General features: G+C 33.7%; 1 protein-coding gene across 2 annotated transcripts; it reads left to right on the forward strand.

Annotated features, from left to right (window-relative positions):
• Positions 1-452: 452 nt before the first annotated feature.
• Positions 453-17222, forward strand: LOC123707628 (hormone receptor 4-like). 2 transcript variants are annotated; one of them, XM_045657859.1, is made up of 8 exons: positions 453-587; positions 4476-4580; positions 9002-10105; positions 10181-10392; positions 10472-10867; positions 11701-11893; positions 15066-15181; positions 15381-17222. In XM_045657859.1, the coding sequence occupies exons 1-8, from the start codon at positions 572-574 to the stop codon at positions 15459-15461; spliced, it is 2223 nt and encodes a 740-aa protein (XP_045513815.1). In that variant the 5' UTR covers positions 453-571; the 3' UTR covers positions 15462-17222. The 2 variants fall into 2 exon arrangements, with proteins under 2 accessions (XP_045513815.1, XP_045513816.1); XM_045657860.1 differs by lacking the exon at positions 453-587 and adding an exon at positions 4190-4247.
• The last annotated feature ends 2163 nt before the right edge of the window (positions 17223-19385 follow it).

Raw genomic sequence — 19385 nt, forward strand, 5'->3', positions numbered from 1 at the left:
CACGCGCGTCCTCGACGAAGATAAAAAAATGAAACAAAAAACGCCTCGCGTAACTGTGAATGAATTCAAGACAGAGATAACTATATTTCGGTGGTGAGCACTTCAGTCATAAGGTCGACTACGAAAAACACTAGCTCAATTTTTACAGTACGTAATTACTGAGTTAACGGTGTGTGCGTGAGCGCCGAGAGCGACGCCCGCGTCTGCCGAAACGGAGCCGGAATATTTAGGTGAAAGTGTTTCGAATTTCGACATGACGACATTTGTGCGCAGTCGTTATCGTGGTTTTGCCGAATCTAGAGGTTGAGAGAGCGCGCATGCTGACGCTATCAATCTTCACTTGTGTTATCCCCGTGTCCTTCTTCGCAGGAACGTGCATAGTGCTGCGTTAAAAACTATGCTGATAGTTGGTGTTTCTTTTAGAAGACGTAAATTGAAAAGGTGATCGGTGACTAGAAAACGTTGAACTTTGTGTTATGTGCATTTTGCCGTGCTAAGCAAGCTGTCGGCTGGCGAAAAGCTGGGGCCCGAGGCGCTAGACGCCTCCGCACATGCAACTCAACTGCAGACGATGACCTCTACAATGGGTAATTTATATATTTTTTAATTTAAAATTTGATTTAAAATCTTATATTTAAAAAATAAAAAGCATAAATCTTGCAGAGCCAGAAAATTTCCTTAGTTTCGTAGCTCGTAGCAAGTGCTACGCGCTACGCGGTGGTTCGTTTGTAATGAGTCGCAATATAGAATGTATTTTAAAAAAATGCAATGTCAACGATGTCAATGTTTAGTAATCACAAATATCCAAACACACGAACTTAAATTGTTGTAATACCTTATTTTACTCAGTTTATTTATTTCATATTTCTTACTATTGCTAAAATTAAACATACATTTTAATTTGAATCTAATTGAATTCATTATAGTCATATTTTAAAATAAACCATATTCGAACCTGTGGTTCGACGTTCGTTACATTTACTTTAATAAAAAAATCATATTGATATGAAATTGATACGAATTAAACGAAGCATTAAATACATTTGCAATTTTATTACTAGAATAAGTATTGTCTATTTGGAAATAACAATCGGAGGATTGCGAAACAACGACACGTTTTGGGTTCGCCATGACATTCTCAAATCGTCTCATAGATCACGATCACGAAAATTATTTTAACGGAATACGAATTAGACTAGAGTGAGACAAAACAGATTCTCTTGGGTTTAAATAAAAATTCAAGTTTGTTTATTATCCAAAATTATTTTGCTTGAATTTAATTCAAGAAATACATGAACTGCATAAATATCTGATAAACAAAAACAAACAAAGGATTTTTCCTTTAAAACAATATGGCTTCCCTATGTCTATACTCTATCAATTGTTAAAGTCAATGACCTCATGGTTTTGTCGCTGCCAAAATGCGTTTTTTACGCTCACTTTCCAATGAGGTGAAAGCGAAAAGGTATAATGTCACTTCCTTTCAAAACAGTATAGTGGGAGGATGCCTGTTCAGATAATAATAGTTTTGTTAACAACCATAATGTTCATTGTTACATTTGAGAATTCGTGACTGGTTAAGTTTTTTTCCTTACATGTCAAACATGTATGAGAGATTTTATAAATATATTTGTAGCAATTAGAATATTTCCATTTATTAGAACAATATTCAAATTTAACAAATTTAACTATCAAAACCAGTAATACTAACTATTAATTTTATAAATAACTCAATCTTATAAATTGAGAAAAAGATTTAGTCTCATAAAAATTTTAAAAAATCTTACATTTACAAATACGAGTATATGTTACAAAATAAGAGGTTTGTTTATTAAGAAGTTTTTTAAATAATTATCATACAGGAAGTACTAAATCGGAAGTTAATAGAGGTTTTTAAAATGGAACGGTCGATCAATGTAATCGTGCGCAGCTGAATGTCAAGGTGCACACGAAGGCTATCTAAATCCTGATCAGGATATCATAAATCGAACCTCTGGAAAAATAGCTTACATAAGAAAATTTAAAGGCTTTACCATATTAAATAAACTTCTTTAAATTATGTAACGTGATGCAGAGTCACCTGTAAAATGAATAAAATACCGTAGGTTACTGGATTAATAGAGACATTGACAATATTATCTTAAATTACGTTAAAATGAACATAAAACTACTTTCGTGTTTTGAAAGCGATTAAATATCACCCAATGAAACCCTGCTAAAGTATTAAATTGTCACCGAAACAAGTCGGCCTCGCACCGGCAGTGACATTGTAGCCGGAACTGTTTATTCTTCCGACTTCCAATGACCGCTAAGATGAACTTCATGCAATGAATTTATATTAACTTCAAGCAGACCATATGGAATATTGTTAAGTACCCACCATGGGTTTTAAATCACATATACTTACGCCAATCGATTTATAAAGAAATTATGTCCTAAAACTAGTAACTTGTCCATGGCTTCATTGATAACGCGTAGTGCTTATAAATGTGGCTATCGTGGGTTCGAATTTCCGTGCAAAGTCGAAGGCTGAGAACTTAGAGAGAGACAGTAAGAGTAAGATAGGCAGAGGAATTGCTCTATAATTCTTATGAAAATTTACTAAATAACGATCTTTATTAAACTAAAATGTTTTGCTACTTTATGTGCGTGACTAAATGTCTAAACAAACTGAATTAGTCCACCCGAAAACTTTGAACCCACTTAGAAAGGTCATTACTCGTCTAACCGGTATCATATTTTATTATTACATTTTACATACACGGTGTACGGACCGTTTTTACTTACAAATTAATTATTGATCTATAGAACACCTTAAAACAGCTTAAATTCCTTTGTTATCATTATTAATAATGAAAATTTTAAAAAATGAGTATGGTCCATTGCTTACTGGATTGCTATATTTCAGATTATTTATAGAAGATAAAGAAAAATTATAACTAAGAAACGTTAATTTAGTCATATTATAAATAAATATATCGAGATCAAAAGTTCTTATTTTTTTTCAAAAATTTTCAAATTTTCTGTCTTTTAAAAATAAACCTGTGTTAAATATTTGACATAGCCGTTTCCTATTGAGTTGCGGAAGTCTACACCGACCTTAAACAAAACTTATTTAGAAGTCCCGACGCACTACACAGACATTTTATTAGCTTCATTAAGGCGACACTATCAAGGTCTTTGACACGAATTTTTAATTGATAATATGCGAGCCAAAAAATTTACACGTCAGCAGTTATGTTATTTATAAAAAGAAAATTTGAAAATACGATCAACTGATGTTTATTATAAAACATCTTGGAATAAATGTAAGAAATAAGGTTTAATTCTAAATAAGGTTTATTTAAGTTTGCTTTGATAGACACATCGTCTAAAAACTTAAACGAACCGCAAAAATATCCTGCACTAAAACAAATCAAGTAAATGTTTCGTCATTTTGTACGTAGGTTATATAAAATGTTCTCATAAACATTAAGATATGAAACTTTTATAATTTTCTCTTCACGGCAGAATGATCTATGATCGTAAAAGTATGACGAAAGTAGTTTCTTATTGATCTACGTAAGAGACTTTCTACGTAGGTTCACTATTTTGAATGCGTCACTTATGACGGTATTACATCGTATATCTGTGCTAGTACTTTTAAGGCAGTGACACACTGTACACTTATATACTTTAAAATAAAATAAAACCTTGAAATCGTTATTTTATGTAATTAATCTACTTTACAATATGTTTTCAACTTCTCTATGATATTGCGTAAATTAAACTTGTTGATCTTGCATTTTAAAATATTCCAAATCCTTATTTAAAACTTGTTGAAATGCGACGGAGAATTGTAAATACATATGCGACATTAAAAATGTCGTTCTTTGATGATTTTTTACGTACCAGCTGAAATAGTTTGGTAATTAAAATTAAATATTCATGACATTTGCCAATGTCAAGGACGTAGAATAATGTACACGTATGCACATTACAATTTAAGTTATGACGTTACTCACAAGTCTATATATGCCAACTGTCAGGATGACGTAGGTTCATACATACATTAAATTGTGTACCTACACGATTCTTTACGCGTTGATTTACAACGTGTGCTATTATACTCAATGTATGTGATATATTATGTAGGGATTAACACCTGCTGTATAAAAGAATATGGGTACTGCGTTGTATTTTATTTGAATGTACGATTTTGCTGTATCGCACTTTGTCCTTCGTCAATCGATGTTTAGATTATTACTGTTAGTTGAAATATTTATGTTTACATTATAATTGTAGTATCGATTTTTTATTCTATAAATATGATAAGGTTTATACTGGCTTTATTGTTAACATTTTTCTCTCATCTATAATCCTAGCGTGTATACATCGTTAGTAAATAAATATCTGGTTATTACTAATATCTTGTCATGTCCCAAGTCTATAATACATTGAATAAGATATAAAACTATACATTTTTTTGTTAACAGGAATAATGACACTCAGCCGCGGCCCGTGTGACCTGGACAACATGAGTCTGTTCCAAGACCTCAAATTGAAGAGGCGGAAAGTTGACTCCCGATGTAGTAGCGATGGTGAGTAGCATATTATTAATTGTATATAATAACCTATTACAGCTAGTGTATCATTCAATAAAACGACTCATTTTCAAAGCCGATCTCTTCAAAACACATACGTCAGCTTATAACTGTTTCTGTAACATATATTTTTACAAATATTTAATATTTTATGAAGGCTCTCAACGATATAACTAAATTTATATCGAAGAGACATCAGTAAATACTTCGTAGCAATGCTACGCGCTACGAAACCTATTTGTACCTACGACGACCCACATTACATAACCCACATTAATATGATTGTAAATTTTTAAAATCTTTTTCATTAGTCGTGTATCAATCAAAATACAAATATGTAATAATTTCCGATTTATTTAATCGGAAATTATTTAAACAAAAACATTTTGTTCAAACCGAAATTATTAGTCGTATTATTGATAAAATGTATGCTTGTATGTGTACATACCGTCTCTCTATCAATGTTACATTCAACCAATAGAATCACATTAATCAGTGGAAGGTCAGGAACGAATTGTATTGTTATTCCAAAGATCTCTCGCAGCAATCCGTACCCCGCTCACGATTCTCTTGCCACTTTCGAATGCGCTCCGTACAGTAATTTCGTTTTCATTTCAACGTGATTCTATTGCGATTATAATGCTTACGTTTTTAAGCGTTTTAAATTGCATTGCACACAGAAATAAAATCTAATTATAAGGCAATCTCCCCGTTAATAACTCCATAATCCTCGTCATAATTTAGTAATATAATAAATATAATATAGAAAATATTAAATTCCTAACCTTAGTTGCACTACTCTTTGACGTGTCATAGAATCGTTGTTATAATTCCATTTTTTCTTTTTATATGTGTATTTAATTCTATATACGTAAAAAAAATTTATTATATAAATAACTGGGAAATGAAATGCGAGAATGCGAATAAACTAGGAAATGCGATAACTATTAAAATTTACAAGGATAAGTCAATGTCATGTTATTTGCGTTTAATTTATAAGAGGAATAAAGACAAATATGATGTTTTTTTTTAGTCTCAACATAAATAGTTCATGCCTTTTTTATTTCGCACCTCAAGAATAAACTTCCATTGTAATTAAAGTGAACTATTATAATTTATAACAGAATATTTAATTTATATATTCTTCAATGTAGTTTTTTGCAGACATAAGCTTACATTGAATAATATAAGAAGTATAATATAAAAGTGATGTGAAATGGAACTTTCACTTAAAACGTGAAATAATAATTTGCCGAAACCAAATCCGGTTCAACAAGTATCGCTCCAATGTCGAGTTACGAACGACTCGTAATATCTACTTATTATTCATTCTTAATTCATTTTACTTCCTAAATACACTGGTAAGGCACAATCTCTACAACTTCAACTGTTCGAACGGTAACATAAAGCATACACTAGTACTAACAGTCTTATTTATATATAATGATTCAATAAAGATTTTGATACGAGTGACGACGACAAATATATAGTTTAAGTGCATTTCAAAAGACTCAAACAATAAATAATAAAAATAATTTTTACAAGATTATTGTTAGTTTTTTGATTTTATACAAGAGTTTCCATATTTTGGACTATAAAATGGTTTCATACGTTTAGGTTCTAAATAAGTAAATGCGATGAGATTGAATGTACCTACCAAGTTAAAACATAAACAAATAAAAGAGAACGTTTAATAATGATAACGATTTAGTTCTAGTATTAGTAATACAGTAAAAACAAATTTAAAGTAAATTTCAACAAAAACAAAGAGATTGTGTTTTCATTTTTAAGGGAGAAATTTAAATATCGACAAGAAAGTAATCGTAATTGCAATCGTGACCTTATGAATAATACAAGAGTGAAAGACGTGTTCGTTGCTGTACATTTGGCTCGAGTGACTGAGTCTGAATAGCTTCGGTTATGAAACTAAAAACAAAACTTATAAACCCGTATTAAAAAGCAAAAGCGTTTTAATTAGCTTATTTTATCAAGGTCTTCATGGTCATAAAAGGTGTAATTGATAAATAATATAAATAATCGCCCTTAAATCCGAAATATTAAAAAAAAATATTGTCATAGCAATGGTTTGATATAAAAATCTCTCAAATTTATAACAGCATCTACAAAAATAAATCGCGTATAAACTCAGACATTGTTAAAAATACCTTACCTAACTTGCTTCTAAGAGAACATTTCTAATTATTTTTATGTAATTTCGCAAATTAAGAAAGGGGGTTAATAATGAAGTTTTCACAAGATACTGATATGACGATACGCAAGCGTAAACCGGGGAAGTGACGTTTTATGACGCTACATCTAAACGTCATGACGCACCCCTCGCGTGCTACTTGTTAAGATAAACAGGAACGTACAAATGACACGCCTCGTTGCGTAAATGTTTCGCCAATTTAAGTTTTTTAGATGCTATTGACATTGCCGATTGATTGTACCTATTTTTAAAGTATTACTATTCAGTCGTATTTCAGTATCTAATTTATTTTTTAATTTAATTAGCGTTATTCTAAAACTGTAAATTGAATATAAATAACCAAACGCTTACATTGACTTGTATTCACACACAAATTTATAGTTATAACATATTACGAAATAGTATATTATTTTATTGGGACACCAATTACGATAAACATATGAATAACTTAGGAACCAACCGAAGCTGTATATGGGAAAAAGTAGTGTCTAGAATTTTTTTTTGTGTATTAATCTAATGAAATTAACTTCTTTACGTCTTAGAAATTTGTGACATAAGAAACGCTACTATCTATGTAAACATAAATAGATAAGTATTTTTTATAATTACCGTTATTATAACAAACGTTCTGAACTTGCTTAAGGGTTAACTTAAACAGCCCTTATATAGAGTACCCAGGTCTATATACATCAATATATAATAGGACAGTTATAAAATTACGGGTCTGTTATGTAACGCTATAAATAGAGTGAACAAGGGCTCATGGCTCGGCCCAGAGCGACACGTGGCGTCAGGGTGGAAGAATGGGGGTAGGATTGACCTACTTTTCTCGGTTGATGACCGCATTCGACCTTCGTGCAGCGATCGAAAAATAGACTATTACGCAATCTCTGTGTTCCGTGGTTTTAGTTCAAATTTGAAGTTTTAAAGCTAATACAGTGAAGCATTATCCAAAGAACATTGTAGAAATATGATGAAATGATGAGTTTATGGCCCCGCTATGATTCCTAATTGTAGTATAAATTCTCAAGTTGCAACGGACAAGTCTAACTATTAATACGGTGTTACCAATATACTCCTAACTAAAGTTTATCTATGCAATCCTAGGACCTTAGAGCCAATTGCATCACGCGGCTAGAAAGATCGGTCCCCACCAATGATGTGGCAAAGGACGCTGAGTGAAATAGAGATCGTCCTCGAAGCGAGAGCGGTGCACGCGTGCACTAGTCATTGTGCGGTTGCAGTTCGCACGCACGGCCGTGTGACCTAATAGCTGGAGGGGGAGAGGGGAGAAGCCTTGCGGTAGGTCGGGCTCATTGCGCCTAACGCCCGACGCCCGACGCCCGCTGGAAAACTTTCTTCCACGCGTAAACAACCGAATTTCCCGCGCGCGTTATGTCGCGGACAAAATAAACGCGGTTTGTGCTACGAGACAAGTGAATTACTATGTTTAAGGGTAATCAACGCATATGGATTTAGTAAAAAGTCGGTAAAGTTAATACTAGTGACATATTAATATTGGAGTTGTTTAATATTTTGTATTTATTAACTTTTCTTGTTCCTCGTATGGACAAAATATTATGATATAATGTTTTATTCGTTTAAATGAGGATCTTAGGTAGTTTAGAATATAGTTATAATTTGTAAGGTTTATAGTGTTTTATAAGAATTATTTAATATAATGTTACTTTTACTATGAAATATTATACATAGGACCCTTTGTGAGTAGAGTAACGCGAACTCACGCTTCCGGGCGGCACATTGCATCTGCGCGCGCGCTGCTTTCACTTTCTCTTCGCGCTCCACGCCGCATCTCGCGTTCGTTCACTGCAACGTGCGGCCACGCTTCCTATATTTTCAATAAATTTTCCATATTTTCCGTGTTCCGCATTCTTATATAATCTGATAACTATTCGGTTAACAAAGTCAAACAATCGATAGTAGGTATTTGCATGGACGCCGGTATGTACAAATTACTTTGAGAGGATTTTCATTTAATGGATTAGTTTTCAGTGTGGTCGGGGCCGCAACACTCGCATCGTGACGCAACCGGCTAATCTAGTCGGCGGCGCGGGAAGTGCAGTGTCGCGTCCCCGCCTCTCACCCCGCTCTAAACTACCGCGCGGTCGTTGACATTTCACCTAGTTTCTATTTATCATTTTAAAACTAAGTTTCTGTGGACTACTGTTGATCGTCATTGGTGTTGCAGGCGAGTCGGCAGCGGACACAAGCACGTCTTCGCCGGACCCTGGCCCGCCGTCTCCGCGCATGGCAGACGCCGGCTGCAGCACGCCGCCGCACCCGCCGCCCGTGTTTGACGGCGGTGGCTCACCCTCACCCTCTCCTGCTGCCTGCCACCCAACCGTTATTCGCTCCGCCCCCCCTAACTCCGTCATCAAGTTTGAAGGTGCACCTGCACCCATTAAAATAGAAATATCTTCTGCTGGAAAGCATGACTCCTCCCCAGCTTCCCATTATTCATCTGTCAAATTAGAAGGGCCACCCCCTGATCACCCACATTCGTATAGACCTCGTGCCCTCGCTCCTCCCCCGCCAAGTCCCCACGCCTCTTTATCGCCAAATCATTGGCCCCCCGCGGCTTGTATTAATGGTGTAAAACCTGAACTCATCGGCGGTCATTTTCCACCACAACCATTAGAACCAAAAGGCGCAAGAGGTTCGACGCAATGGAGAGGAGCACCCGCAGTGATTATGGGCGAATCTGGTGGAGTCCGGACAATGTTCTGGACTCTTCCTGCACCTACTTCTGGCGGAGAACCATCCCCGGGAGCTTCTCATACTCCAACACCACCTGCATCAGATCCTAATACATGTAGTGAAGAATCAGCAGCCCGACTTTTGTTAAATCTAGGAGGGGAGTTAAGGCGAACTCAAGGGCCAAGACTAAACATGGAATTATTATGGGCTGGGGACGTTTCCCAATTACCAGCTCATCAGCAAATACATGCCTTAAATCTTAGTGCTGCTGCTGGAGGAGTTCCTGGTATTTCAAATGTACCAAATACAAGTCCCTTAGCACCACGACCCGAGTTAAGAACATACGCACCTGAAGCTGAGCGTGATGAAGATGAACAGCCGATGATCTGTATGATTTGTGAAGATAAGGCGACTGGTCTCCACTATGGTATTATAACATGTGAGGGTTGCAAGGGTTTCTTCAAAAGAACTGTGCAGAATAGACGAGTATATACATGTGTGGCTGATGGAGGCTGTGAAATAACAAAAGCGCAAAGAAATAGATGCCAATATTGTCGCTTTAAAAAATGTATAGAACAAGGAATGGTTCTACAAGGTATTGAATTTTTACATTTACATTTGTAATGTAACTATATAACTTTGTTTTAACCTATGTCTATTATATTTACAGCCGTTCGAGAAGATCGTATGCCAGGAGGTCGAAATAGTGGTGCAGTGTACAATTTATATAAGGTTAAATACAAGAAACATAAGAAGCCAAAAACTTCAACTGCAACCAGTAGGGCGTCACCTCCGGAAAAACCTAAAGACCCTTTACCACCCCTCCCACCGAACCTCGTTAATGGGACCATCCTTAAGACTGCTTTAACAAACCCAAGCGAGGTAAGTCGCTCTAATCGAAGTTTTTCTTAAAATAAAGTGCAAAACTTTTTTTAATTTACGCATATAATTTTTTGCCTAGGTGGTTCACTTGAGGGCAAGACTGGAAAGTGCTGTGTCATCGTCAAGAGATAGAGCGATACCTCTAGATAGGGCCTTGCATATGATCAGAGCACTGATCGATTGCGATGCAATGGAAGACATCGCCACTGTTCGCCATTTACCTGATCTCCTGCACGACACGTCAGAAATAGGTGATAAGCTATGTAAGATTGGAGATTCAATAGTCCACAAGATGGTCGCTTGGACGAAAAAGTTACCGTTCATAATGGAAATTCCTATGGAAATACATTCAAAACTATTAATGGAAAAATGGCATGAGATCTCAGTATTGACAACAGCGGCATATCAAGCAATTCATGGCAAACTAGCTCATGCGCCACCGTCATCAGACCACGAACATGATTTTATGCAGGAGGTTAGTAAAACCTAATTATTGCTATATATAGTTATGTGTGGAATATGGAGTAACTTTCTATATTGCTTCCATATATAGAAATAGCGATAGAATTTGATATAATGTTATTGCAATCTCGGTAACTAGCCTCACTCGAGTGGTAATCGAGCGGTCACATTCGCTGTACACTTCCGCCATATGCGCGAGCGCAGTTACGTGATCTGCATCGTTGCATAACCGATAGAAAGTCGTCTCAGCTGCACTCCAACACTCATGCAGATGCAAAACTCCATTGAACGCATTTGCAAAATGTATTTAAACCAATAATTAAGAAATCAAATATATAACTGTAGTGAAACTTGGTGAATAAAAGAAATTATTGTTGCATATATTACATAAAGTGCATCGGTAATCGCGGTAGTTACACAAAAACTGTTTTCATTGTCTAGTGCATTTCCTTTTGCTTATGTGTTACAGTATTACGTGAACAGCTAATGAGTCTATATACTTTTTGTTTTACGTACAATAACATGAGAATCTGATCATAACTTCATTGTTGATATTTAATATCCAATAATTTATTTACCTGAATAGAAGAAATTTTATAATTAGCATTTCACTGAGTTAGAGAAATGATAATGTATCATTGTATTTAAATTATATGAACGCTGCGCGTACTTTCCATTGTGGAGATCAATGTTAATGTATTAATCGAGGAGAGCAAAAACGAAAACTCAGAAATTATGTAAAATAACCTACAACCGTACATTATTGGTGAAAAAAACCGTTAATAAACTAGCAGGCACAGATTACATCTTATTATTGTCACTGTTATAATTATTGTATTCTTCCAGGTTAACGCAAATCTTAGAACGTTACAAAACTGCTTAACGTCACTCATGGGAAGGCCGATCACATTAGAACAGCTAAGGCTGGACGTGGGTTTAGTGGTAGAGAAGATGACACAAATCACTTGTGTCTTTAGGCGCATCCAGCTTCGGATGGAGGAGTACGTCTGTTTAAAAGTCTACATATTGTTAAATCAGGGTAAGTTTATATTTTTACCGAAATAAGTACAGCATAGTAATTACACTCTTTTTGTTAAAATATAGGAAAATTTGGTCGGCAGAAAATAGTTCGAATTCATAGGAAATATTTCCTATAAATACCAAATATTGATCAAATTGTGAAAATCAGTGGGCTATACAACGTCTAGTGTCAATTAATTGATAGTGGAAAGTTTACTTGCTGTACTAATTTTTCATGGATAACCTTTCACCACTTATAGTAATTAGCCACTTATTTAGGTTACTTACATAGAATTGTTTCCTTATCTTGATAACGTTTTCAACAAGATACATTATATTTATAAATATTTATATTATACACTAAAGATATTTAATTAGTAATGTGATTGGTAATGTGATTGTCATTTTAACAATGGTTTAACATAATTCTATAAAATTAGGTAGATATTACACATAATTTTTTGATGTCGATAAATAATTAAATGAGCGTTAAAATAGTTAATAAAAGAGGCCGCATAATAGATTTATGCTTATAGTATATAGTACATGCAGTAATCCACTTATAGACCAGTCAGGGGTGCATCGCCCCACGGTTAATGTAGGTCAGTTACGAGCTAGGCATCCTATGACGTTGACTCACTTGACGAGTACCTACTCGATATTGCGACTTACGGAATAATCGATATACATTAGTTTTTTGGTAAAATCTTATCGGTTCAATCGTGGTAAGGATTTTGTAATAAATTCTGAACAAAGTTCGCTTATTTTAATATCTTATTTCTAAAAAATATATTTTAGTTTCAAAAATCAAATGCTTTTGTATTTTCAAATCAAATCTCATTAATCTCCTCTTTGATTTATATATTGATAGTTAAATTCCGCAAGACTGTTTAATAGGACAGACTTATTATAAACTTAGCGTATTAATGTTGTAAGTTAGCAAACACGAAAAACATTATTAACCAATAGAATTATCCTATAGTGAGTTGAATTTCACAAACGTCTTTCAATTGGTGAGTTCGGACATGAGTTCGTTAAGATCATTATGATTTATGGAACAAGTAACCCACTTACAAGCGACGTTTCTGAAAACGATTATAGTACGTTATAATTTAAGTTATTACTCGAAATAATGATATCAGAATGATATCGGCAAATGTGATATTAATAGTAGATTGTAAATTACTTATTCTAGTTAAAACTAGCTGCTTACGGCGCCATTGTCTATGAACTTAGAATGAAAAGAGCGCGTATTTTGTCTTGTGTTTTTACCTCAATTATTACTGAAATAAATTCGGAAATTTGTGTTTTATGTGGAAGGAAATTAGTTACTTTTTTTTACTTTTATTATTTTGAAATCCCGGAGACCCAAACATTTCTTTTTTTTAAATTTAGATTTCGAATCTTTTCAAGAATTTAAACTGTTAAATTGTGGATTGGTTTACCTATACCTAAGCAGCTTTAGAAGTACTAAAATATTAAATTCAACGTATATTTAATATTAATATGTATGATAAGTGAGATTTAAAAAAAAATGTTTTTTTTTTTAAATCAAATTTTGATTTTATAAATTATTTCTTCTTCAAAGTCATTTAGTTTCAATAGACGTGTTACAACGCAATATTCAAATTTCTAAGAGTTAATGAAAAATTATTAGAACGTGAAAAGAAAACTAGCTTACCGATATAGCATATTCCCAACGTAATGAAAATATGACATCCTGCATTATCGCAACTGGGTCAGCGCTCGTTATGTTTTAAATTTATTAACAACGCTTGCAATGAAACACCGCCTTGGTCCGTGATTTATGGTTTCTATGTAATTCCTTAAATGAATGCATCCAACTTTATTCATTAAATTTTCGATATTTCATACTATAGAATATTTAACAAAATATTAAAATTTGAGAAAATTAAAAGCAATAAAGTTGTTACTTATAAATATTAGAAGAAACGTTTATATTAGTACATTAAGAGCTTCGTTGAAGTGAAATGGAAAGCGCTTGCGCAACGTACCGCGCGTAGGCGTATATAACTGTATAGGACCATCGTTATAAACACGTCCTAATCCATTATAGAAATGCCGCCGTGTATCTTTAATTGCCTTTTAATTGACACGCAAAATCTTTTTAAAATATGTTTTTTAAGATAAATTATTTAAATAATATTTCATAACTATTTATGCAGTTATAAGATTCTTAAAAAAAAACAGTCATAAAAACATTGCTGCTAAGGGCAAAAGTACGTAGTCTATACACGTACCTAAAATCTCACTGCCAAGATTTATAAGCGTAACGAAGAGCGCAACAGCACAATGCGTTAGCTAAGTTACGTCAGTCGAACGGGACAGCATTTCACTCTCAGCGAAAAGTGAGATGCGGAAGGGAACTTTCTCTTTTGCTAGCGGTGAAAAAAAGGCAGATTAGCCGTACTAACTCGCTGTCAGCGTTATTGTGTAACGTTCGCAAACAAGTTTGATACGTAATTATGAACTACGAAGTGATTGCAAAATTATAAAATATTCTCGCTTGGACTCTTTGTCAAGGACAAAAATTCTGTATGACCAAAATTTTTAACGAGATTCGTCAACAAAAAATCATTCATTTGAACGTAAATACCGAAAATTTTAAATAAGAACGCATATATACGTAACGTAATACGTATGGAAAAGCGCACGCGTGTGAGAGAGATAGTTATAGTGAGTGAGGACGCGAGCTCGATTGCGCGGAGGTCAACGGCTAGCCGCGGTCGTTGCCCCGCTATCGGAGTGACCTACTGAGCGAGTGACGTCACCGCCGCACCGCACGCTTGCTGGCATTGGTCTTTGTACGTCTTTGAGCGTCATCTAGTGGCGAATAGGGTTACTAATTTAGAACTGCGAAATTAATTACCGTGTAATTTTTACTACAAACATTACCAAGATAATTAAATGCCGTAATTAATCCACCATTCCATATTCGGTTTAAAGATATTTCTCAAAGAATTACATTCATTTAGCGACAAAATTTAGAGTTTTTTAGTTAAGTAGTAATAATTTCTGAGACGTTCGTACACAGATATAAATAAATGCTAGAAGGGCGTTTTTCATGTTTTGTAAATACATATTTATTACATTAATTATTTGAACTATTTTTATAGATATAGATATCGAAGAATCGTTATTGATTATTTATATGTTTTATTTCATTTCAGAAGTTGAGTTGGAGGGAATTCAGGATCGATATGTGCAAGTTCTACGGAGCTATTTAGAGCATGCTGCACCACATCACCCTGGTAGACTACAAGAATTATTCGCAAGAATACCGGAGGTACATTTTCATAAATATAAAAAAATCATTAAGGTTGGACCTCCAGACTGTCATTTTTTTGTTAAGATCTGCATATAAACTATTGAATCTGATATTTATTTGCAATATTGAATAAGTGGTCTTATTTTAAGCATAGGGATAAATCACTTGAGAAAGTTGGTTCGAAATAGAAAGCTCCTAACAATTGGTTCACTTTCAGATCCAGGCAGCGGCGAACTTGTTACTAGAAAGCAAAATGTTCTACGTGCCGTTCGTGCTAAATTCAGCTGAAATCAGATAGTATATGGCCGAGCAGGGTTTGTAGTTCTCGATGTATGAGCGACAACCTCGCTCCCGCCGCGCCCTTGTCTTATGAAGCGGTTCGCGTCCACCACCTGTGTTCACCAACGCACTTAGCAATGTTCCTACTTGTTTGAACACTGCGGTCTAGAACCTTCCCTCTAACAAACCCTTTTTACCGCGTTGTTGCCGTTTATGGACGATTAATTTCGCGATTCTTCAATGATTGTGCGACGAGTGTAGACGTTATATGTGTGTGATGGGTGAAAAATTATAACGTCCCAATTGACAGACTGATTTATGATTAATAGTTATTTTTAGTAAGGGACTTGAATGCGTGTTTTATACGTGGTAGTGTATACTACTTAGTGTTAATTAGAATATATATTGCTATTTAAATTTGTCAATCGGAGAACCGCATAATATATTCCTGTAAATATAGTATAAGTTTTTGATAGGTTAGTCGTTGTTTTTAGGAGTTGTTTCTTTGTAAATGAATATTGCTGTTTTAGTTTGCATTTTATATCTAGAGTTTAACCGGTAGATTTATTTTTTACTGGGTGTGTTTTATCGGAAAAATTTAATTTAATTTTGTATGACTTATTCATGATAGTAGCACTAAGGACTTATTCTCAGTGTTTACCAAGACTGCTTGTATACAATTGTACTGTTTAATCCTAACTTATATAGGAACTTGGCGCGGCTCGCGTTCTAAACTTATACTTAGTCACAAGATATGCATTTTTACTGCAAAGACTTCGCATTAAATTGTGCAAACTTTCCTTTGATCTTTACCTTTGAACCGCATGTAACTGTAACGTATAATACGAAAGTTAAGATAAAATGTACTGTATATTGAACGACCTTTCATAGCTTTATGTACCCGTAAAATTATTTCATAAATACGTTTTGCTGTTTACTATTGTATAATGTTAATGTGTTCATTTTAAATAAGTTCTCTATTCTTAAATGTCCAGTCCGTTGCACACAAACCTGAATCCACGCAAAATAATGAAATAGTTTTCCTTCGGTTAAAATTCAATACACAGACTGCGTGGTTTGCTAACACAACTCAGTAGTTATTAACCCAATCATTTCACAACTAGTGCTATAAACATATTTCATCTGTGTCAAAACACAGTGATGAACTTTATGATCAGATAGTTTATTAGCACTGTAACTATTTATACCATTAAACTAACATTTTCATTAACATTTGTCGTCATGATACATTATTATGATTAAATCACCTGATAAGTACATAATTATATGTAGGGATGTAATTTACCACACATTAGTCATAAAATTATTGTATTAATTAGGCATAACTACAATGCGGTATAATAGTGACACGCAAAAACTTCTTTCTGTACGAATTATAAGTTCCTAAAGGATATCTGTCTGTTAGTAATTTTGTTTCTATTAAACTCAAAAAAAAAATTGGTCAACATTGGTGATACAATTCTGTAAAACCTTCGAAATCTTCAGGGAAAATCTAACTTCTGTCACTATTGCGCCGGATAAATTATTTTAAGGACTTTCCGAAAACCTAACATACACTGTCAATAATCACTGCCTCCTTGTTTAATTGATATTGTTAACTATAAAATAGTGTAAAAACGTTCCAACAACGGTGAACAGTTACCATTAGCTTTAGCGGCGGTTTATGCCAACTTAAAATTAAGTAATACAACCAAAAAGTTCGTTGTAGGGACTTAGGTTCTAGGTTAAAACTTTTGGCTACATTTAAAAGAATTTTACGGCATATTCATTAATCTCTATTCATCCTATATATTTATAACATTATTTCATCGATATTTTCAATTATATATTGACCATTACTGTCATAATTTCATCATGAATTCCAACTGTTTTGAGTTATGCTACCCCTTTTTAGTTCACTTCGAACTCATTATCACACATTTCATTAATTAACCAGTTTTTATTAAAAGTATAGTAATTGTTAACATAAATCCGTAAATACTGTAAAAATTGTTTGTATAAATAAATTAGGAAATTCTGTTACCTGAATGAGCGACTTACGTCCGTTCCTCATCGTGTTACCATTAGTTAAGTTTTAGGATACATTTTGTACATATTTAAAAAACAACCAGTTAAAAATACTGCCATTTTATGCCTAAAGTCATGTTGTTGTTTATTTAATAATTAGCTATATTATAAATTGAAACAGCGACGAATATCGAAATCGCCCGATATTTTAAACAAATTTAATAGATCCAGGCACACTATTGGCGAACATTCATTATCACAAACTAACTAACTAAATAATCACAAAATGGTGCTTTGGATTTTGTAATTTTGTCCATAAAAAGGCTTATCTACATTCTGACTAATGCATATTAATTTAATATATAACTTAATCTAATAATTAGTTCTTAAAACACCATTAACACGACGGTGTTGAATCTAAAGTCTGAGGTAAGGATGCCTTTATAGATTTTTAACATGTATCAAGTTAGAATAACTGCGACTTGTTCGCTCGTCTTATTCGTTAATATTATAAGAATTGACACTTATTTTGTTAGTAAAATAGTTTATTCAGGAAATTAACGGCGATGTATCAAAGGATAATTAGAATATAAGAACGTTATTTGTGTTGTACAAAGGATAGTATTAATGAGAAATTTGGCGCATTACTGGCGAGTACCTAATTAGAGTAGGACGTGAAAGCCTATTGAGGCTATATTTTAGTACATTAAATTACCAGAAGTAATCAGTAACCTGCTTTCTACTCTTGCGTTAAAGAAACAAACATTTCAGGCCGTTTTTACTACACATTACGTTGACTACAGTTATAGCTTTTGCTTTGTAGAACTACCATCGGAATTGTACCTTTGATTAGTAACTGAATACTAAAATTCTGTCTTTTATAACCATTTGTAAGAAATGTTTTCTACGGCATTATTTATGTATTTTTCTATAAATATAATTGTTGTATTATACACGGCGTATAACAGTAAAGACTAACTTCTTATATTCAAATACTTGTACACGTTTGAATATCTTGAATCGTGTGTGAATATTGCCTAGATATTATTGCGAAAAATAATTTGACTGATAAATTAATTAATATTAGCTTATGATGTTAATGTATTTATAAGTTTCAAAACTGCATTTGACATCCCTACAATTCATAAGATATTGTAGGATTGACGACATATTTTCACATTTTAGGGTAAGATTGTTGTGTATAGCGTTTCATGTACGTATTTCGGTAAAATGGAGGGTTAACTGTACATTACATTATCATATAATTTAATAGTTGCAAAACAAGCGATTGTAAACCATAATATTCTCTATATTATATATTTGGAAATGTTGATCAAGTGTTTTTGTAATTACATGTCACGGATGAGTAAGTCCTAAGGCATATAATAATATATATTATATACATTTATTACTACAAGTTATATACTCTATGTTTTACATAATTATGTCCGTTACGTTGACTCAAACACGTTCGCTTCATGTTACTCGTCTTTTTTCATTAAAAACCTCCATATATATACATTCACCACGCAGTCTCATAAAAGTGCCTCAGATTAATGATTCATTGAGTGTTTACGTAAATAGTTGGGCTCGCTCAATTTCAAGACTTATCGCTTTCAGTAGATATTTTTAAGTAACTTTTTATTGTAGAAAATCACATTAGTTGTCTGCTGTACTGTTCTCGATGGAAAAGGCTGTTATTCGACCAAGTTAACTGACTGTTTTTGATGTATTTAGAACTCTGACTCGTTCGAGTGGTGCGCCTGGTAAAGTTAAGATTGTGTACTGGTTTGCCAAGAGAAGTTACCTACAGTTGTGTTTAGTTAGCAATGCAAAACGTGTTTGTACTTTAATTTGTTTTTTAGTTGTACTCTTGGAAATCAATGGTTAATAACTTAAGAAAATAAAATGTATG

The sequence above is a fragment of the Pieris brassicae genome, chromosome 3, assembly GCF_905147105.1.
Source record: "Pieris brassicae chromosome 3, ilPieBrab1.1, whole genome shotgun sequence".
Classification (NCBI taxonomy): domain Eukaryota; kingdom Metazoa; phylum Arthropoda; class Insecta; order Lepidoptera; family Pieridae; genus Pieris; species Pieris brassicae.

Coding starts and splice junctions, on each gene's coding strand:
- LOC123707628 (XM_045657859.1), top strand. Junction 10,393..10,471: donor CTTTAACAAACCCAAGCGAG/GTAAGTCGCTCT, acceptor TTTTTTGCCTAG/GTGGTTCACTTGAGGGCAAG. Junction 10,868..11,700: donor AACATGATTTTATGCAGGAG/GTTAGTAAAACC, acceptor GTATTCTTCCAG/GTTAACGCAAATCTTAGAAC.